This window comes from Rhinolophus sinicus, chromosome 2 (genome assembly GCF_057876585.1).
Source record: "Rhinolophus sinicus isolate RSI-liver-muscle chromosome 2, RSI-T2T, whole genome shotgun sequence".
Taxonomy (NCBI): Eukaryota; Metazoa; Chordata; class Mammalia; order Chiroptera; family Rhinolophidae; genus Rhinolophus; species Rhinolophus sinicus.
Window position 1 is genome coordinate 6,679,841 of NC_142502.1, and position 22,415 is coordinate 6,702,255.

The 22,415-nt window shown below is 45.4% G+C and overlaps 1 protein-coding gene across 1 annotated transcript in view; it reads right to left on the reverse strand.

The window, feature by feature from the left end:
• The window catches only part of SLC22A3 (solute carrier family 22 member 3), an 85,706-nt gene extending 77,877 nt beyond the window's left edge, over positions 1 to 7,829 (reverse strand). The window contains exon 1 of the mRNA XM_019749772.3: positions 7,342 to 7,829. Within this exon, the coding sequence (XP_019605331.2) occupies positions 7,342 to 7,749 (408 nt within the window). The 5' untranslated portion in view covers positions 7,750 to 7,829. The remainder of the gene's footprint in view (positions 1 to 7,341) is intronic.
• Positions 7,830 to 22,415: the final 14,586 nt, after the last annotated feature.

A 22,415-nucleotide genomic window follows, 5' to 3' on the forward strand; every position in this document is an offset into this window, starting at 1 on the left:
TTTCTGGTCCCCATGACCCCTGTTCCAATGGAAAAGCAGAGACTCACCTGTCACCTGGTCATCTCCCCTGCTCCTGCCCTATAACAATCCTCCAAGGAGCTCACCTGCCTCACGAGACCGGCTCTGACAGCAGAATACTCCCCTCTGCGTCTGAAGTTCTGGCTTGCACCCAGACCGCCTGCTTCAGGGCTTCCATTGTGTGGATGGCCAATGGCACGGCCCCTCCTCAGTCCCCATGAGGCCCAAGGGTCCAGGAAAATGGTAAAGAAGTCAGCATGGGCACCTGCTCCAGAGCTCCGGGGACACTCCTCTGTCCATTCCGCTCACCTCCCACTGACATCATTCAAGCACAGCACGCCCACCAGGAAGAAAGCTGTCCTGCGGAAGACCCCGTCCTGATTTCTGGAAACTAACACCTCCAGGTTTTAAGTTAGGGACCTCAAGACAAACTGCTGGAGAAGTGATAGAGGTTGAGGAACCTTGGAAACCAACTGACTACGCTACTCAGATCCCGAAACAGAGGTCCATGGATGTCGACCGTGGTCCCCGATCACTCACAGGGACAGGGTCCCTGGGTCCGGGGTCAGCAGCCTTTCCACCACGTCATCTGCTTCCCTAATTAATCAGAGAGTCATCCACGCTTTTAGGAAAAACCCAACAATAATCGCCAAGCTCATTCCCTGACTTTCATTTTTAATTTCCCCGAACACAGTTTTTAACGTTCAATAACTGAATCAATGTTACACTTTGAGGGCTGTGCTGCGTGGGGCCCTCACTGTCCCCACAACTTAGATGCAGGAATTTTCTTTTAAATCGCATTTATATACTCACCTTCTTATAAGCCCCTACACCGCATCCCTCACTATTTTTCTCTATTATTATGCAAGTACCAGCCCCAAAGTTACCTTGTTTTATTACAAGCAGAGAAAAGTTAGAGCACAGCACTCCTTTAAAAGCCATGTTACTAATCTGTCTTCCAGATGAAAGGGCCTTAACCCGCATTTGCAGTCTCACCAGTCATTTGTCATTCTAAAACATTACACCGAAAACAGAAGGAACTTTGCCTTCTCCCCTGACAAAGTGGAAATAAACTTCCTTTCTTGGTTATGTTTTAAGAAAGAAAACAAAAGAGAAAGAAGGTGAGGAAGGTGTCCCTTGTTTTGGAATGTGGGCAGTGTGTGCTCCCCCTGCATTGCCCTGAGGGGTGGACACCGACCTCGGCCCTGCGCCCGTGCCCAGTTGCTTCTGGAGTGCCTCTCAGATGACAACCCAGCTGTGCAGAGAAGCACTGGGACCGCTGAGAAAGGCCTTTTCTGCACAATGGACGTCAGCACATACAAATGATGGCCCCAAAGAGTGAGTGGGTCTGTTCCTTCCTGTTCCTTTCATGTTCCCGGTCGCAGCCCCCAAATTCGGATTCTGAGATGACAGAACGTGGGCATGCTGCTGAGGCCTGGGGGGCAGTTTCTGCAGAGCTGTGGCCCCAATGATTTGTCAGACCTCACGGGTGTCAGGAGGAGGCAGACGCAAGGCCTCGGCAGTTAAGTGACAGAAGCAGCACTGCATCATGGTATCGATAAAACTACAAAACGTTGCTGAGAACAATTGAGAAGAAAACGTAGCAACAGAGTGTGTTCAAATTATATCAACTGTACCATGTTCAATACGTCAAAATTGTTTAAATGTGTATTTTCTCAAAATTAATGTATAGAATTGGAGGAGGAGGAGGAGAAGAACCACAACAACAATGAGAACTGATCTTTCCACCATTTTACTGCCTTGTGCCAGAATCTATGGCCCAGGCGACACACAGTAGAGACGCCCATGCCACACCTGTTGGAACCCCCATTTAGTTGGGTCCTGCCTTTGCCAAAGCTCACTCTAAGGTTTGCTAAGATGCCCAGGGAGTGTGGTTCAGCTGTGGGTACTCCACCCTTATCGAAGAGAGGATTTTACTGTCAGTGGCCCATTTCTGAAGAGCCCCAAGCTTTCTCCAAATAAATGCAGCATTTCAGATAAAATCTGGGACTCTTGCCTTGAGGTAAAGGGGTGATGCTTCCATCCCCAGGTCTGCAGAGTGTGTTGGGGGACCTGGCACTTGCTTCAACCACACATAAGGCTTTTCCACCAATGATACTCTCTTCATGCTCCTCATAAAGAAACATCCAGCTTGTCTCCATGTGTGGCCCACGGACCACCTGTGTGCGCCTTACATGCTTGTGACAAATGAAGGTTCCTGAACCTCCCCCCAATCTTTTGATCCCAAATCTCTGTGGGTGAGTCACAGGAATGCACAGCAACCACTGCTGCGGAGGGTACTGAATAAATGGCTACAGGTAACATGATGATGAGGATGGGAGAATGTGAGGACAGAACGTCCTTTCCCTCATAGACTTCTCTGGGACTCCTCCTTGTCCTCCAAGGCTGAAGTCAAGGTCAGTTCAAAGAAAGTTGGAGTAGCTACCATGTTTTCCTGAAAATAAGACTTAGCCGGACAATCAGCTCTAATGCGTCTCTTGGAGCAAAAATGAATATAAGACCGGGTCTCATAATGTATTACATTAAATAAGACCCAATCTTATATTATAGTAAAATAAGACCTAAAATAGGGTCTTCTATTAATTTTTGCTCCAAAAGACACATTAGAGCTGATGGCCCCGCTAGGTCTTATTTTCGGGCAAACACGGTGTATTAAGACAAAATAGACACTAAGACAATGCGCATCTTGAATTCAAATAGGGTCCCTACACTAATAAGAGGTTTGATTCACTATGTAAATTTAAAAATTATAAATTTGTATGTACATGTACCCAATAAAATTGCCTCATGTATATAACTTTTAAAATCTGCTGGAATTGTAGGAATAAATTGACAAACCCTCCAACATAATAACACATTTCAATACTCTTTAGTTATTCTTGATAGACCAAGCAGGTGGAAAGTTGATTAAAATCTACAATATTTTGACAGCACAATTGACAAGCTTCAGATATTGTACATCTATAAAACTCGGTACTCAAAAAAGACTGCACATTCATCTCAAGCATGTATGGAATGGTTATAAACACTGACTTCTTAGAAGGCCAAAACAAAAGTTTCTATACAAGTCAAAGAATCGGTACCATACAGACAACATTTTCTGACCACACCAAAGTTAAATTAGAAGTCAACAATTAAAAGATAAAAACATCGACATACATATTTTAATACAAGCCTCTAAATAAATCATGAGTCAAAGAAGAAATGATAATAGACATTTAAAATACTGAGAGAACAAAATAGTCATTAAAATCGCCATTTCAAAACTTGTTGTGTACAATCAGAAAAGTATATAGAACTAAATCTATAGCTTTGAATATTGAGACTAGAAAAGAAGGAAGGTTGGAAATAATTGAGTTAAGCATCCAACTGAAGTTGGAAAAAGCTTACCAAAAGTAAACCAAAAAATGTAGACTAACAAAGAGGAGAAATTAATGAGGTAAAAAGTGAATAATGCCACAGTTAGTTCATTGAAGTAATGACAAAACAGATGTTCTCCTAGTGAGGTTGATTCAGCAAAAAACAGGGAAGGAACAAATAATGTTAGAAATAAAAACAATACGCAAGTAAGATCTTTCTAAACAATACGCAAGTAAGATGCAGCCCTGGCCACAGCTTGGGCTGCCGATTAAATCCTCTCTCCAGGACCCACAACAGTGCAAGTCCACGTTTAACAAATAGTAAGGACAGGATGCTGCTGGCACTGATGTGTGCGGGTTGGCCCACCAGGCTGGCCTTTTGTCATGGGCCAGATGTACGAGAAGCAAAGCAGAGACGGATGAAGCATGGGGACAGCCCCAGAGATGAAAGCAGCCACCGCTCTCTTCTATGGAGCAGCTACTTCCTTCAATGGACTTTCCTTTTATTCTGGGAGAAAAATTGACTATAAAGGAAAAGCAAGGACAAGTGGTTCTACTTCTAAACGTGCCCTGAAGCTTGGTTCCTAGTGAGAGAGTAGAGAAAAGCTCTTCTCCCCTCATCTCCCCCACCCCCACCCCATTCATGGCACACAAGTAAACATTCAAAAATCCTAACATCAATTGCAAAGACTCACTCCCTGGGCAATGACTCAGAATAGTTGGGTGGTGGGAGCTCAGACTTCATTGCGTCACGTCAGGCTTTATCCTGCCCAGTGTCTGACAACCAGACAAGGCTGAGATGCAGGTGTTAGAAAAGTCTGCACTGAGGAAGTTAAATGTAGGTGGAAAATCCACAGCCCTGCTGCCTTGAGCAGGAGAAACAAATAGGGGAGCCAGACTGAAACAAACGGCCAGGCACTTGGCATTGACTTCTGACTTAATGGCTTGGCACTGTTTTGCTTTGTCAGATGAAAAGAGGGTGGATGAGGTTTAAGTGTCCATTTTGCAACATTTGCATCAAGAATACAGAGTATCATTCCCATGAAATGAAGGCACAGCTTCCCCATCTACCAAGCTGGCCAATTGTATTCCTGACACCATGAAATGAAACAAAATGGCACATTGGCCAGAGGGCCACAATAGTAACAAAGTAAGTAAAAACACTCAAGGAGATTTCCCTCAGGTTCTAAAGTGTGAGTGATCTGGGTATCATGTTGCCTGCACTTGTGCCAAGGACTTAGAGCCCTGCATGGAGGAGACGGTTGTATTTACAATCAAAACCCCTGCATCTGAACCCAACTCGGCTACATATAGGTCTGGGACTTTGGCAGGTCCTTTCACATCTCCTGCCTCAGGAATCCAGGACAGTAATATCTCCCCCACCATGGCACAAGGGTTAAATATAATAGCCTTATGGAGACATTCTGGAATCTGGTCTGCCCTTGCACTTTACAAACTTTCCCAATTCACCCCTTTCCCATGCTTAATATGTGAGACTTCAAGTCTATAAAAACACATTGGGTACATGGTGTTAGCCAGAGACAGAACTAAGTCCCTTTCATCATTCTGACAGAATATGAAAGAACAAAAATGAATTGGATCATATTCTAAACCAAAGACAGCAAAATATTAGCCACGCAGAACTGAGGCAGAATGAGCTGTTTTGGACAGCTGAACTTCCTGAATAGATGGGGGGTTCCTCTTAAGAATCAAAACATTCAAAACAAACAAGCCAGAAGAAGCAAACAACTTGGGAATTAAAAAGATTCTCCAAGATACTTCAAAACCTGGTTGGTAGCCTTCAGGAACATATTCTGAATATCGTTTTACTTTTCCTTGAAGACTTTCATCATTGTTCTGAGCACACTAAACAGCCATGACACTGGTGGCATTTGTAGGACTGACTGTAAAGGGTTTAATCTAACTCCTAATTTTATAGATGAGAAAGCTAAGCCCAGAGAGGTTGATTTATGCAAGCCATCCAGCTCCCTGGAGACAGTGCCTGGACCCTGGTCTCCTGACCTTCCACCTCCCATGCTGCCCTTTAGGTGCCACTGACCTTCAAATGACCACTTATCCCTCCTTGAAATAACCCTGGAACCTCAGAATGTTTCTAAAGTATCTGTCTAGGCACTAACTTACAGATTTTTTTATGTCTCCTTTCTCTGATGTCCATCGATCATTTTGCTTTTTGCTTTTTCTTTTTTAAATTTATTTTTTAAATTTATTGGGGTGACAATTGTTAGTAAAATTACATAGATTTCAGGTGTACAATTCTGTATTACATCGTCTATAAATCCCATTGTGTGTTCACCACCCAGAGTTCGTTCTCCTTCCATCACCATATATTTGATCCCCCTTACCCTCATCTCCCGCCCCCCACCCCCTTAACCTCTGACATTTTGCTTTTAAGGCCCATTTTATTCTTCATTTGAGGTTTAAATGTCTTCAGAAATCAGGTGTCTACTCTCCAAATGGTGTCTCGTGGTTTGCAATAAGCAGCTGTGCTGAATGGAATAGAAGCAGCCACCTAACCATTCAACTCAAAGAAGTACCAGCGATAACACCCGCTCCTAACCAAGTCCACACCCTATCCATTTCAACGGTGAAATCCCTACCAACAAGACCACCACAGTGCAGAAAGCAGTCCCCAGTGTTACCCACAGAAATAGTAGGAATTAAAGCACTCCAAATACATAGACACATGCCAAGCCTGGCCGGGCTGCCACGGCGTCTCATCTCTAGAGCATTTAGCATAGGACCATACACAGCATCATAGAACATGCACAACCTCAAAGGTCTACAATCCCAAGCCCAGAGAGTCGAGGGCACCAGACCAAAGAACACCATTAACAGTGGTAGACAAGGCACTGCTAATCGAATCTACTATTATCTGCAACATTCAAGTAGATGTTTTAAAAATGTTTATGGCAATAAATAAAATAGAACAAAGACAACTTTTTTTCTTTCCCAATTTGCCTGAGCACATTCAATCATTTTTTTTAAAAAATAAATTGATCTATGGTTACAAAGTTCAATAAAACTGGTCATTGTTGTCACCCAGGCTCAATGAAGGCTGTCCCTATGGTTGGAAAGATGACCATGCAAACTGCCAAACAGCCCAGGGCAGAAACAGCCCTGCCACCAAGGGTGAGGGGCCACCTAATCCCCAATGCCCCGCCTGCTCAAGCACAGCCCAGGAAATGTGGGGACTGTCCCACCTGGCCCCAACAGCCGCCACCGGTAAATGGAAGTGGCTGCTGCATTCCTGTAATTTATTGGGAGGGGGAGGGGGAGGAAGGGGGTGATTTAACAGTCTTATTCAAAACCACGCTTTCCCAACCCCTCTCAGATGTTGCTCTTTGCCCCAAAGCAGTTTTACCAAAATCATTTCCCTGGGACAGCCTCGACCTTTGTTCCCTTGCATTTCAGATAATCATTTTGGCAACTGGAGAGAGTTGCGCTGCCTTCAAACGTTGGTTCTCCTTTCCTTTGCTCCCTGGAGACCACGAGCCAATCCGGACCTGCTCGACGTCTCTCGCCCGGGAGACTGCAGATCTCTGCCGCGAGGGGACCCCTATTTAACAATTAGTGCGCAAACACTTCTCAGAGATAACGGACATCGCACCGATGCTTCGATCCCTGAGAAGGTGTGTGCGAAGCATCTTAGGACAGTTTTCGTTCACACGCGAAACCCAAGCCCCTCTCGGTTAACTCACTAGCAGAGGAAAATAAACGGAAGGCATTTCCCCGGCATTTGCGACGCAGCCCTTGCAAGTGTGGGATGAACCTGGTAGGGGCCACAAAGGTACCCAACAGGTCCCAGCCTGTGCGCACCGTCCCTGGTGACTAGCTTGTCACATTGCCCGCGTCTGCGGGGCGATCAGAGCCCCAGCCTCTCCCCTCCGCGGTTCGCAGCCGAGCGCGGGCCGGGCGCCCTTACCTCGCTGACGATGGTGGAGTGGGCCTGGGCGTAGCGCCAGCCGCCCCGGCACGGCACGAGCGGCGCCGAGCGGTTGGGGAAGGCGGCGAGTGGGTCAGAGCAGCTGAGCGCCGTGGCGGTGGCGGTGTCGTTGGCCGCCTCCAGGAGGAAGCGCTGGCAGGGGCCGTGGCCGCCGCGCTCGGGCGCCGTGCGGTTCCATTCCTCCTCCGGGCTCCAGCCGCAGCGCTCCGCCAGCGCAGCGGCGCTCGGCCCGCGGCACCAGTAGTGGTCGGGCCGGCTGCCCAGGAAGACCACGGCGACGAAGAGGAAGGCGAAGGTGACGCCCGTGAGGCACAGCAGCAGGAACACGCGCCGCTGGAAGCGCCCGAACTCGCCGGCCCTCTGCAGCGCCTCGTCGAAGGACGGCATGGTGCCTGCCCGCCCGCCAGCAGCCCGGCCTCGGAGTGACCCAGGGCCCCGCCAGCCGCCGGCTTTACCCTGCCGCCTCCCCCGCGCTCCCGCCTCACGCCCCTGGGCACCGCGCCAGCGGCCGCGGTGCCTCTGGCCCCCGAGGCCCTCGCCCCCACCGCCCCCCTCCCGTTTGGGGCCACCCGCAGCAGCCTGGGCCACGCTCCCCCGGGACACCACCGCGGGGTCGAAGTGGGAGCACGGAGGGGCCAGGGCAGCGCGGCCTGGCTTAGTGCCACCGCGCGCCGGGACCCAGTCCGGGACTGCAAGTGACGGGCACAGCCTCCGGCCTGGCGCGGAGCTCCATTCGGTCCCTGCCAGCAGCCTGCTCTGCAGTCGCCCCGGGTAGGGCTCCGGGAAAAGAAAGTTCCAGGGTCACCCAACTACTCCCGGGCTCGTCGGACCTCGTCTCTTGGCGGTCCCAAGTGCAGCCCCGGGAACTGACGACGCGTGCCCCTGGACCGGCGCCCGTTCCCCGGAGTCGCCCTCCAGTCCTCATCCCCTCAAGGGGCAGAGGCCACCCGAGCACCCCCGGTCGGGCAGCCTGTTGCTAGGACAGTGGACCAATCGCACAGCTAGACCACGCGGGGTTTGATTTTGGCGACATCTCAGAGATTGTCCAACTGTTTCAACAGGACAGCTGGGCAACTTGTTCAGAGGCCTGAAGTTCAAAGTGAGAAGGGCCCTCAAGCCCGATACAGGTTTCCTTAGGCAGGGCCTTCTGACCTACTCTCGGCCTGAAATAGCCCGGAAATCGTATAGTTGGTTGATCTGAATCGTTGTTTTTAACTTCTCTATTCTCTCCCTAAAATCCGCAGAGCTGCTGTCCACTTCCTAGCTCAGCGCCTCCCGCCCACCCCACCCCCCACACCCCCACACCCGGGTTACCCGCCATCTCTAGGCTGCAGCCTCTGGTGCTGCTGACCGCCTGCGCTGCTGAGAATGCTCTCCCTGCCCTCGCTGAGCCTTCTACCTCGGGAGGTGTCTTCTTAGAATTTCTCCAGCTCATCTCCCCAGACCCCCACCCTCATCCTTCAAAAGCCTTCTATCCTTAGCTCGCTTTTCTCCAAGTCCAGACAGAGCCCAGACTTACCTTTCCTCCTTCCAGAGCAGGCACTCTGGGCTGCGAGATTCAAACCCCTTCATCCCTTCACCCGCTTGTGACCTTGGACAACTGAGTCAGCCCCGGTGTGGCTGGCTGTCAAATAAGGCTAATACTGTCCAGGGATCACTGGGAGGATTGAATGAATTCATATACATAAAGTGCCAGAAAAGTGCCTGGCACATCATGTGCCCTTTTCTGTGTTAGCTATTATTACTGTTCTTACTTGCCGCTGAGTTGATACTAGTGACTGTGCAAGGGTGTCCTAAGGATCACAGACATCCTGGAAGATGAAACACCTGGACGTGTGCAGGTACGCGGGAGGGGCTCACTGAATGATAGCTGTATTGTTCTCTCATTCCTTGAGCTCAGCTACCAAACCACCACTATCACCTACTTAGTAGTTACCACTTCTGTGTCTACATGTCTCACGCTCCAGAGCCTAGTCCATATTTTTAATGGCTCCCTGGGCCCGAGATTCATTCTGTCCTCCTCCCACCGAGCTTTTCTCTTGCCCTCCCTTTTGGTGTAACAATGGCCTGGTCCCCAGATTCAGAATCTCAGTATCATCTCAACACCCCTCACTCCTCAGGCCTTGCTCAAATGTCACCTCAGCTCGGCCCCCTTGCGATTCACAGCCCTACAACATACACACACAGGCAGCCATCCCTAGCTCCCCTCCCTGCTTTATCTATCTCCAAAGTGCTTATCACCTGTAACATATGCACATTTTTATTTATTTGCTTACTATATATTTTTACTTATTTATTTATCTTATCTACATCCTTCCACTAAAATGCAAGTTTCATGAAGGCAGAGCATTCTGTCTGTTTTGTTCATTTCTATATTGCCACCACCTAGAACAGTGCCTGGTTCACAGTATTTGCAGAACAAATGGATGCTTCTTGACAACACACACACACACACACACACACACACACACACACACACACACACACACACTGCCTCCTCTCCTCTCCTCATCCACCATGTGTGCTGGGCCTGCAGTGCCCCTGGGGGTTCCTCACGGCAGTGTCGGTCCTGTGGTCAGCCTGTACTCCTCATTATCTTCCCACAGTGCAGCTGGGAGATGCCACCTTCCATGGCTTGCCTTGTTTTCCAAATTACTATTCATTTTTCACTCTTCCTTCCAAGATCCTAACCTATGTTCCTCACCAAGTTGTCCCCTCACATGACAACAAAACAAAACCTACTTGCTAATCCTCAAATCCTTCTTGAACTTTCCTAAACCTATGCTTGTACACATGCAGTTTCCTCTTTCCTATTTCACTTTCCTGCCCCTCCCTGCCCACCACCCAAAAAGATCTGAGCTGAATATCAGCACCCCCTTCTCGAAGGCTGCCCCACCACAACTGTCTTCTTTCCCAAGTCATGTCATCTTTGTCTGTGCTGCTAACACATCCAAGAACCTTCTTATGGAGTTTCACTACATTTTTCTTTGTATTGTAGTTGTCAGGGTATTTTAATATTAATTACTTCTTTTTTAATGGAGTGATCTGAGCATATAGACATAGACCTAGTGTAGTTGCTAAGATCACGGACTTTGGAACCAGACCTACTGAGTTCAAATCCCCTTCTACTGCTTACAGTGAGTGACCTTGGGCAAGTTATTTAGTCTTTTCATGGAAAATTGAGTAATAACGAAAACTTCTTATTTTTAATGCAAGTCACTTAGAACAGCACTTGAAACATAAGTCCTATATAAGGTCAGCTATTAATAAAAACAGCAATAAAAAAATACCACCCACCCCCAAAATTAGCAAATGTCATATTATATTTGTTTAAACATAGTGTTATAAAGAGCTAACACTCATAGACACAGTTAAAGTCCTTTGTATGCCTTTACATGCTGTCTGCTGTCCCTTCTCTGTCTTCCCAAGGCCACCACCAGACCCTTTCCTTGTGGGCCCAGGAAGTGGGCTCAGGACCATTGGACAGGGAACCCTGGGGTCCCAGTTCCCAGAGAGTGGTCAAGGAACAGGGAACTATGAGGGGGAATAGGCTTCAGGTGGGTACAACCCTTGGCCCGGGTATGGAAGGAGCAGAGAGAGTAAATCCAGATGGGACCTCAAAAGCACACGACCTCTTTTGCCCAGGGTAGCTATCGCAAGTTGTTATTATTCATTTCGTCCATATTTTAATCCTTTTAATACATAGGCATTGCACCAAACAATATGGAGTCCTTGGATTGCTTTGACATTTACATAAATGGTACCAAACTACATATTTTTCTGCCAATTTTTCCCTCATCAGTATATTTTTGAGACTTATTAGCCTTGAGAAATATGGATCTAACTCATTTACTCTGCTCTATAGGGTTCTACTGAATGGCCATACCATAATTTCTCCATTCCTCCACTGGCAGACATATAGTTCATTTTTAATTTTTCACAGTTATGAATTATACTGCATTTAACCTGTTGTGCACATTCCCTTGTGACTTGTGCAAAAATTGATCTACAAGAAATGCCTAGAAATAGCCTAGTGGGACCATCGGGTGTACCTATTGTGAGCTTTACAAGGCATTGCCAAATTGCTTTCAGAGGGGTGGCCCCAACTTGCATCCTGCCAGCAACATAAGAGGTTACCCACATCCATGGCAACACTTGGGCTTGTTAGACTCAAGCACATTAGCGGACACTCTGTGTATAAGATGCATCTCAGTATTCCAGTTTACATGTCCCTGATTTAGTCAGATTGAATACATTTTACATGTTTATTCACCATTCAGGCTTCATCCTTTACAACCTACCTCTTCATATCTTGTGGCTATGTTCTCTTCCTTACTTATTTTTTTCTTATTGAGTTTTTGGGAAGTTATTTGTATATTTGTGTATCCTGCTGCTTTATCAGCTTGATAATGTTTTATCTTCTCAGCCTGTGGCTTGTCTTTTCACTCTATTTATAGTATCATAAATGCTTAAAAAGCTTAAATTCTGATGCATTCTGGTGACCACAAAATCTTAAATTCTGATACAGTAAATGTATCACTTTTCTTTGTAGCTTCCACTTTTTGCATCTTGCTTTAAAAAAATCCTGCATGAATGTGTTTCTGGGCTCTTCATTCTGTTCTACCACTCCACTTGTCTACCTCCATGCTAATATTTCACTATTAATTACTCTAGTTTTGTAAGTCTTAATATCTGGTAGGACAAGTCCTACCTCTTCTTTCCTTTCACCTTGTTCCTCTTCAGAATTATCTTGGCTATTTTGGGGCTTTTTTCTTCCACATAAATTTTATACCTAACACAACTTTTATACCTAATACAAATTTTATACCAAATACCAGTTCCATACAACTTTGATTGGAACTTATAAAAATTATGTATACATTTTATTTCTCCCATTACTTTGCAGGCATTTTGAGAGAAAAGTCAAATCATGTTCATCTTTCTATTTTAAAGCATTAATATCTGTTCGATGTGTATACCCACACTGTCCAATATGGTAGCCATCAGCTACATGTGGCTACTTAAATTTAAATTAATTAAAATCAACTAAATTGAAAAATTATATTCCTCACGAGCCAAGTTTCAAATATTCAATAGCCACATGTGGCTCGTGGCTAACACCGGATTGTGTAGATGTAGAACATTTCCATCATCACAGGGGATTCTGTTGGACAATGCTCATCTAGACATAATGATCAAGAAATATTTGTTGAGATCCAGATGGTGGAGAAGGTAAACACTGCACTCACTTCCTCTCACGACCACATCAAAATTACAAGTAAACTACAAAATAACCATCATTGAGAATTTCCTGAAGTCTAGCTGAAACAAAGCCCTACAACTAAGGACATGCAAAAGAAGCCACCTCGAGTCTGGTAGGAAGGGCAGAGATGCAGAAAGGGCTGGTCCACACCCGTGTGTGACTATTAAATATCAGGAGAGATATCTTGGCTGTGGAGGTTCCCCCGGAGGAGCAAGGGGTCCCAGCCCCACACTGGACGCCCCAACCCAGGGTTTAAGTGCTGGGGAGAGAAGTCCCCATAACTTCTGGTTGTGAAAACCAGTGAAGGTTGTCGCTGAGTGAGAGGGAGAGCAGCTGGAGTCCCAGGAGCTCCTCTTATAGGGCCCGCGCGTGGACTTACTTGCTGACAGACTCACTCGCTCTGAACTCCAGCACTGGAGCAGCACCTTGAAAGATACCAGGGACATATGTGGAAGAACATATGTGAATTGTCTGGCTTCAGAATGAGGGCTGGAGGGGCAGTTTTCTGCAGAAGGGAGGCGTTGACAGGAGTCATTGTTTCTTTGTTGAGCCCTTCCCAGGAGTACAGACACAGTTGGCTGCAATATCTGAGTCTTCCCATCCACCTGGCTGACAGCATTCATTTGCCCCACCCTGGAGATTCCCTGAGACCCCACCCACCCAACTTTCAGGCACACCCAAGGTACTTCCAGTGGCTTTTCTATATAAACAGTTTCTTCTGGCTCATGCTATGGACTTTCCTAAAATTTCTCAAAGGTTCACAAAACCCAAACAAGCAGCATCTGGCTTTCGCATGTCCTATACCTCTGGCTAAGTAGCCCTAAGCCTGGCACTAGTGACAGCTGGCCTTGGTGCATGGGTCCAAGCCCAGCACAGATGGTGGCCATATGCAGATTGCTTTGTGGTTCATCCCAGGTGGCCCCAGGCAGGGCACAGGCTGCGGCTGAACTTAGTTTGCAGTGGGGCCCCTCACAGGAAGCCCTGGGGCTGGCATGCCCAGTGGCCAGCTTCAGTCCCAGCTGGAGCCTCCCCAAGCTGCCTCTGGAGACAACACACCCAAAGGGCAAACTGGGCAGGCACCAGAGCCCTGCTAAAGCAAATCTTGTTTCATAGGGTCAGCCCCTACACGACTGCTCCTCCATTGTAGTCACAGCCAGTCCTCACAACCAAACAGCCTGAGGGTCATTTCCTCCCATTGATGCGCAAACAGCAACCAAGGCTCAACTACAACAGGAGCGCACACTCAAGCCGTACAAAGGGCATACTGTGGTACCCAGCTCAGGTGACCATGAGGACTGTGCCACTGAGCCCCACAGCACACCTACTACATAAGGCCACTCTACTAGGACCAGAAGACAGAGCAGCCCTACCTAATAGATAGAAACAAACACAGGGAGGCAGCCAAAATGGAGAGACAAAGAAACATGTCTGAAATAAAAGAACAGAACAAAGCTCCAGAAAAAGAACTAAACAAAATGATGCAGCAATGCAATAAGCGATGCTGGACAAGAGTATATGCAAATACTTGTTTTAATTTTTTCTGTCTTTTTATTGAATTAATTTTGTTCTAGATGATTTTACCACTTATCTTGAGAACAACTGGAAGACTATGTTTGAGACACCACTACAAATACCAGGAGAGAAAGCCAGGAGACGCCAGAAGAGAAGACATTTATAGATAAGAAACTGGTCTGAGTGGGAAGGGAATAACAAATCTTTATTTCATTTTCATATTAAGATGTCTTAGACTCTGGAATTTAGAGTCTAAATTTAATCCCAACCATACAGTGAGATAAAAAGTATGTGGGGCATATTTGCTTTTCCTAAAAACAGATTAGAATCTCTCTTACTCATTTTTGCCTCTCTGCCAATCCAGAGCCAGCTGAGACCGTGGGTGTCTCTCTCCCACATCGTTGGGAAAGCCAGTCACTTTTCTCAGTTCAGCCCAGCACTTCAGTAAGTGCCCATGGTGACAACCACATCTAAGCCCCAAAACATGTTCTCCTTGAAAGGTGTCCTCAGAAACCAGAGGCTCCCCGTCCAAATTAACTGCGCCGTCTAAGGCAGGCTGACTCCCATTCCATGTACACGCATATCATCTGACTGCAAATCCCTTCCCAGCTTTTCTTTCATCCCCACTTCACACCTGACATGCAGGTTCTCCATTAACACTCACGGAATGGACCATGCCCAGGACTCTGCCACATGCTCTACCAACTGTATCCCTTTTGCTCCTCAGAAACCCATTAACAGGGTCTCCTTTTACAGATGGGGAAACTGAGTCTTGGGAAGGTTGACAGCATTTGTCCAAATGTCACACAGGTTTAAGTGATTCATGGGGAATTCAGGCCATTTCTGCTGTTCCAGGCCATCTTGTCACTCCAACGGTGATGCTGCCTGTGCATTTTGTGTTGTACTTTTCCCAAGACGTCCATGTGAGTACAAGACATTTTTTCTTTTTGCTTTAGATCTAAGTTTGTTTTGTTTTGTTTGTTTTTAATAGAACCATCTTACACTCTCTATAATAATCTCCATGTAAAACTTTGGGCATAAGAGTATCACAGGGTTTTGTTGGTTTTTTTTAACTGAGGGAAATTTTAGAAGTCATGTCATCTAATTTCCTTATTTTGCAACCAAGTAATTAAGGACCAAAGAGATCAAGTGATTCAATTGAAATGACTTCACTCAGTTTATAGCAACAGGTGGAACTAGGATCCTGGCCCATACACCATTATAAAATGCTGACTCTGATCAATTTTTAAAGTTATCATTTCATAAGTTATTCTTTTGGCTACAAATGTAGTACATTCTGGAAATTTAAAAGAAAATCTTTGCCTTTAATACCAATATTAAAGTAATTTGTATGAATATAAAACCTGTTCCATCTTCACTCAAATAATATTGTCAGTTAAATTTTTTTATAGTACCCAATGGGAGATTTTGTTGCAAAAATAAAGATTTTTAGCATTTTCAACACCGGAAAAATAAATGATCTAATAATTGCAAAGCATTCTACCTGTTTAGGAAAAGAAAAACTGGGGAAGCTCCATTACCTGAGTTGATAGGATCATACCGATTGTCAGTGTTCCGGTTTTGACAATACACCATGGTCATGCAGGAGACGCTTATTGGGGAAACTGGGTGAAGGGCACACAGAAACTCTCTGTACAATTTTTGCAACTTCTTGGGAGTCTTAAATTATTTCAAAATCAAAGCTATTAAAAAAAAATTAATGACAGTCAGTCCTGAAACACTTGTGCCAAAACATGACTGTGCCATTGAGTTAAGTCTTCTGTTCAAGGATATGACAGTCCCTGCACTCCAAATCCAGCCCCACCTGCCTGGCCCTGCTCCATCCTCAGTGTCGCAGTTGTATGGTGGTTCTTAGAATCCCCATCAGAACTCAGGAGGTTACATGGAGTTTTATAGGCTGGCCTGAGAGTTTGCGGGGAAACGATGCTGTGTGATTCCAGAGAATCAATGTACAAGTGTACTCTTGGAGCCCCACCATTTGTAAATTGGGAGTTGTCTCTGTGTGAGCTGTTTTGGGTGTGACCTTGGGTTTAGCAAGGACAAGTGAAACTGAAGCCATACCTACTTCAAAATAAGCATTCATCTTTTGGGGGGAAAAAAAAAGATATTTTTACTAATACAGTGAGTGGCCAATCATATTTCCCCAAGCTATGACCCAAAAAGGAAAAGAAAAGAAAATGTGTGATTTAGTTATTGATGTTAACTAGTGATCTTACTGCAAAAGACTTCAAAAGACTTGGTGTTTTGGCTTAATAAATACAATGCCACATGTGTGTTGTTCTGTGTGCACATTCCACAACACACCTACAGACACACTAGAACAGGCTTTATCTGATAACCTGGCTCTCTCAGACATCGCCAACTTCTCGGCTCACAAGCACAGCCTCTTGGAGACGACTTTGGGAATCTCTGTAGCTGTCAGTCCCTCTGTAGCTGTCAGGAACTCTTGCCTCACTGGGAGGAGGCTTAATCCTTCTCTCATATCAAGCGTTTCTGGGAACCCCCAGGGGCTCTCCTTTTTGTGTTCCCCACATGCTAGTTGGACAGTTTTCTGCATTCTCCTTGTACCTTCCAGGAATCTCTAAGATAATGATGGGGTGGGTCTCATGTTTCTGTGGAATTGCGTCTTATTTGTGGGTTAATTTCTCAGGTCAGAGCACATAGAGAAAAGACTGTATGGTCAAAAACCTCCTGAACGTCTTCTCAGTGGTCCAGAACTAGGAACGATCATGGTTCCTCCAGGCAGGAACCAGATGAAGTGATTGGAATGAACTGAGTTTTGTCTGGTTTGAAAGTATAGAATGAGAATTGCGGTGTGGACATGAGGGAGGCTTCCCAATGCAGGGAAAAGCAAATCAATGGCTACTAGTTCACACGCACTAGGGGCCTCCGTTCGATGAGTGGGAGTGGGGGGAGTGCTTTACTGACTGTATCCCTTTCATCCCTCAGGACCCCACTAACAAGGTACTGTCATCCTTTTACAGGCAGGGAAACTGAGGCTTGGGAAGGTTAACAGCACTTGTCCAAATGTCACACAGGTTTAAGTGGTTCATAGTGGTGCGGGATGGGGTTTCCTTTCATGCCTCAGCCCCCAGGTGTTCATTACTCCCTACCTCCAGTTATCCCTCAGGTCTGCATGTGTTTAACCCCCAAATAGAGTCAGGGTTCAAGCTCTTTCCCACAAATGTTCCGGCCTACATCAAGTCTGGGAGCATGCCTGGCATTTGTCCCTAAATATTCTGTGTACCCGAAGCACACAGACAAATCATGGTGGTCATCTATTTGGCCATCCAAGACACACCTGAATCTCAGTTCCAGACCAGTCCCAACTCCATCACATGCTAACACTGGCCTGCCCACGGGTTTTTCCATAACCCATCCCCCTATCATCTAACCCCTCCCAACATAAGCCCTGCTTTCCAGTCAGTCAAGTATCTTTATTGACCCCTCAAACCCATGCCAATGCCTACATTTATCCTTCGTCTTTCTCTCAGATCTAAAATGCTCTCTCATCAGTGTCTTCTGCCGACACCACACCTAACAGGTATACACACATTAATATCCACATTCATATCTATACTCATGTCTTTATAACAACATAGCTAGCTATTATACCAAGGTGATTAAGAGGTCGATTGCTGGAAGCTGTTCTGGAATCCCACCTCTGTCATTTATTTGCTGTGTGTCACTGTCATTGAGTCTCGGTTTCCTCCTTAGTAGATTGGGGATAAATAACAGTATTAAACCCATCAGATTGTAGGGAGAAATGAGTGAAACACTAAGTTGATTGCTTAGCATAGTCATATACGTAGGATAAAAAGAAGCGTTCAATCAACATTAACTATTTTTTAAAATTCTTTCTACTTCCAAGTTGCACTCAATCCCACCTGCCCCGTGCCTCTTTCTGAAACTCAACCTGTGTCTCTGACCTCCCGATACTTGTGTCATATTACTTAGTGCTGGATAACACACCACCTGTCTAATTGTGTGATTATTGTCTTCTCAGTCTTTTTATTGCTGACCAGGACTGCATTATACATTTCTGTTGTATGCATTTCCCAGTGTAATGCGGACCCTTCACAAGCTAGTCTACAAAGAACCTATCAACTCTCTGTGTCATTTTAAGGGAATGTAATGACTCATTTGGTTAGCAGTTTAGAATATTCATATTTTTTGAATCTCTATTTTTTAACGTTTTGCTCTAAGAATACCTTCCTCCATACATAAGTGGGAAAAATAAATCAGGTCTTCTGTGGTTTCCAGAAACCATTCTTTCCTGTTCCCCCAAGAGCAAGAAAGCTATGATCTCACGTTATCAAAATGGGCCCCGACGCCTGACACAGTTGCTAATTATTGCTCCACTGACGTTTTCTGATGTGCTTCTGATCTGCCTGTCATGAGTCGGTGATGCCAACACAACAAGTTTACAAAGGAAACTTGGCAGGGCAATGGGTAATGCCTTCTTGCCTCTGTGGGCATTATATAGACACAATCGAAAAGATCCTACAGCAACCAGACTGTGTTGCTGACAGATGTTTGTTCAACGGAGTGCGTTTTATACACCAGCTCTAGTGACAGAAACACTGGTACTTACAAAAATCTCCCCACTTGGATATTTGATGACTGGAATTTTGTTCTTTTGCAGATGTGATGTCTGGAGTGACTAACATAATCCTCGCTCACATGTGAAGTGACGCAAATACCCCAGGAGTCATAATTCTAAGTATGATTTGCCAGATGGCAAGTCCCTTTTTCATAGTATGAATCAATCCAACTATTTTAGAAAGTTGGCTTGGAAAAAAATGTGAAATCGAGCTTTTAAATACCAGCTCTGCAGTCATTTTTGAGGTGAGTATTGTCCTTTCAGGAAAGGAAACGCTAATGAACGTGAGTAATGGAAACTGTTCCAGGTGTTACATGAATGAACTGCTGGGCATTGCTCACTACTTGCTGCCATCCCTTCGTTTCATGTCATGGATAGTCCAAGGTGTTAGGAGACTAAAGAAAGCTCACGTAACCCCGCAAGCTCACCTGGAGAAATCAGCTAGACAGATGGAGGTTTTAAATGGTGAAGCACCTTTTAACTTTTAAACAAGAAGGGGTTTAGTCCGGGTCGTATGTATAGATCCACCCTAAGCATCTGTCTCTGATGTCTCAAGTTTCAAAACATGAAATATTCAGGTTTTTGAAGCTCAACAGCTAGAACATGTTGGAAACGATGTTGCCTTTCCTCAGAACATGTTGGAAAATAATACTTGCATTTCCTTAAGAAGCGTGGAGTGAAGCCCAAAGGAAGCTGACTTTAACCCCCTTACATTTCAATTAATAAATCAAAATAATAACCTTTGTATGTACTATTTCATTTCAATCCTCAAACAGGTAGAATGAAAAATTTTCTACAAAATAAAAAAAAATGTAAACCTCATAATATAAATGGAATCTTTTAGATAGGCACAGAGTTTCTTAATTGAGGAAAAAATCATTAACTTCTAAAACATGTCGTAAACTCAAAATACATCGCTTATTTGGAAAACAGTGATTGTAAAAACTGTCATATGCCATTTTGTTTTCAGAGGATGGCACCAAAAGTCACTGCAGAGGAGTCAACAGGAACTAAATGTGACATGTTACTAGAACAACCCCACTGTGTTAGTAAATTGAAATACTATCAGTGACCGCTTTAAGAGATATTAAAACTTCAAGGTGTGACTTGAAGGAAAAGGGATTTCTATAAGTTTGGGAAGCCTTAGCAAGCAAATCAAACTCTTTTACTATAAAAGTTCTCAGAGCATGGTATCCTCTCCAAGAGGGGGCTGAGGTAGGCGCTGTTACTTTGACCTTGGAATCCTTCTCTCAGAGAACATCTTAAAGGACCGATATTTCCTGGCAGCATACTTTGGAAAACGTAGGCGACACAGCAAATGGTTTTATGAGGTCTATGACAGTAGGTACATGAGAGGACTGTGGCCTGGACAGTGGCTTTGATTTGGTGCCTTATGGCTAGTGAGAGAACTGGCCATAACTAACCCAAAAAGTGTGATGAGAAATCAGGTCCACGCAATTGCATTTAGCCCTGTTTTCTTCATCAGCATTCATTCATTTGTTCACTTATTCATCCATTAAGTCCTCCTATTGGGCCAGGTGCTGGAGGGACAGACACTAATGACATAGCATCCTTATCTTTAAAGAGCTTACTGTCTAGGGTAGGAGTGGCACAGAGACATATGACATCAGATCAGAGGCATAAAAAAAGGGCTGGTCAGTTCTGCCTGGGAGTAAAAGAGGGGCTGGTCAGTTCTGCCTGGGAGTCAGACAATCCCTTGTGTTGGGACTGAGACACAGGGACATAACATTCCAGATTGAGGAGGGTGAATGTACAAAGGCAAAGTCAGGAAAGCCACATACCACGTGTGAAAAGCTGCAAAACTTTTCTTACTGTTGGGATTCGGAATGAAAAGAATTCCTATGATAGATGAGATTGCTTCGTTGAGGAAAGATCCTTTTAGGATCTGAGACTAGAGGCAAACTGGACATTTAGGAGACTCTCCCAGTGATCCAGAGAAAGAAAGTGGACAGCTGCACTAGGAAGTGACAGTGGGGATGAAAGAGACTGACGAATGTGATGGGTGTTAAGCAGACAGTAGGACAGCACTGGGTGGGGGGCAGGGAGAAGGGGGAATCTAGGGTGACCTACAGGTATCTGACTTGGGTGACTGTGGAAATGGACGGTGGTGCCAGTCAAGAGGATAAAAGAAGCAAGAGACTGGGAAGAAAGACGAAAATCAGTTTTAGGCATGTTGAACTTCAAGCACCCAAGGGACATCAGATGGAGCCATTTGATTGGCAATGTATTGGTTCTGTGAGAAAGCCACTGGGCAGGAGGTAAGAGTTTTGGAAATTGTTTACCTGCATCTTCCATTTCTTTTCTCATTAGAATTTAAGCATGCTTAGGTCTCTGTACTCAAAGAAGGAAAAGGGAGGAATAAAGGGGAGGAGACTAAAAAGAGAACAGAAAGGAGGAAAGAGGAAGAAGGCACACCTTCCTACAACCACGCCCCTCTCACCCCTCAACCAGCACGACCTACTCACCACTCCACTAAGGCTATTTACACAAGATCCTCAAAGACCTCCTTTTTGCTGAATCCAATCCATAAGACGTGGTTCTTCTTTGACTTCCTAGCAGCCTTTCACGTTGTCAAACTCTTCTGTCTTCTTGAGACACTTTTGTCCCTTGGCTTCTGTGAGACCCCAAAGCCCGCTGTTCCGATGTCTGGGTGGATTCTTGCCCTCCGTCCTCATCTTCCACATGGGCGTTCTACAGGGTTCTGCCCAAATCGCTCTCCTCTTCTCATTCCACAGACTCTCCTTGGGCAATCTCAAGTACCCCACGGCTCCGGGTATTGATATTGGAGTAGCTGTGGCTGCAGTAGCCAAGGTACCCCAAATACAGACCTCCTCAAAGTTAGTGGATGCTTGTTTCTGCTCATTCGAGGAGCAACTCAGAACTTCTCACCCCATGTCCTAAAGCTTGACATTCTCTTCTACTCCCTAGTCCTTTCCACCTCCTCTCCCTCTCTCCTACATCATTTTCGTAGGCAGAATAATTATTTGTTTGTTTGTTTGTTTGTTTGTTTGTTTTCACTTCCTTAGCTCTGACCTGTTTTGGTGGGATAGAAACTAGACTGTCTCAGACATTTTACACACTTCGTCTCATTTAAACTGTTCTGCCTATTTTTAAAAGAGAACAAACAAGGTTTGGAGAAGCGTTAACGCCCACAAACTACAGCAAGGGGAGAGTTCAAGTCCAAGTTTGTCAGATTCTAAAGCTGATGATGTTCCCACCTGGCCATGCTGCTTGTTTCTCACTCAGAGCCTGCAATTCAGACAAGAACCAATAAATGATCAGGAAGAGATGGGCTGGGATTCAGACCCAGGTTTCTAAACCCACAACCAAGGTTCTAAGTCCTTTCGATATTCGTATGTTTCTATTCTGTGTCTTTACCAGCACTAGTGATGAATTACCCCGATTCCTGGCTCTACATTTGCAAATTAATGGACATTCTGCCTAAGAGGGATTTGGGCAGAACCCCAACGCACACTCAAGGATCACTGCTGACGTCATCCCCACTCCCTTGGCTCCCATGTCTGTCTTAGAAAAGACCCTCCTTATCACTCTAGATGATATATGGCTACTGCCTGAATTCTTGAATCAACATGGCCAAGAATATAGAAAATAGGATTTCTACCCCCCAAAGTT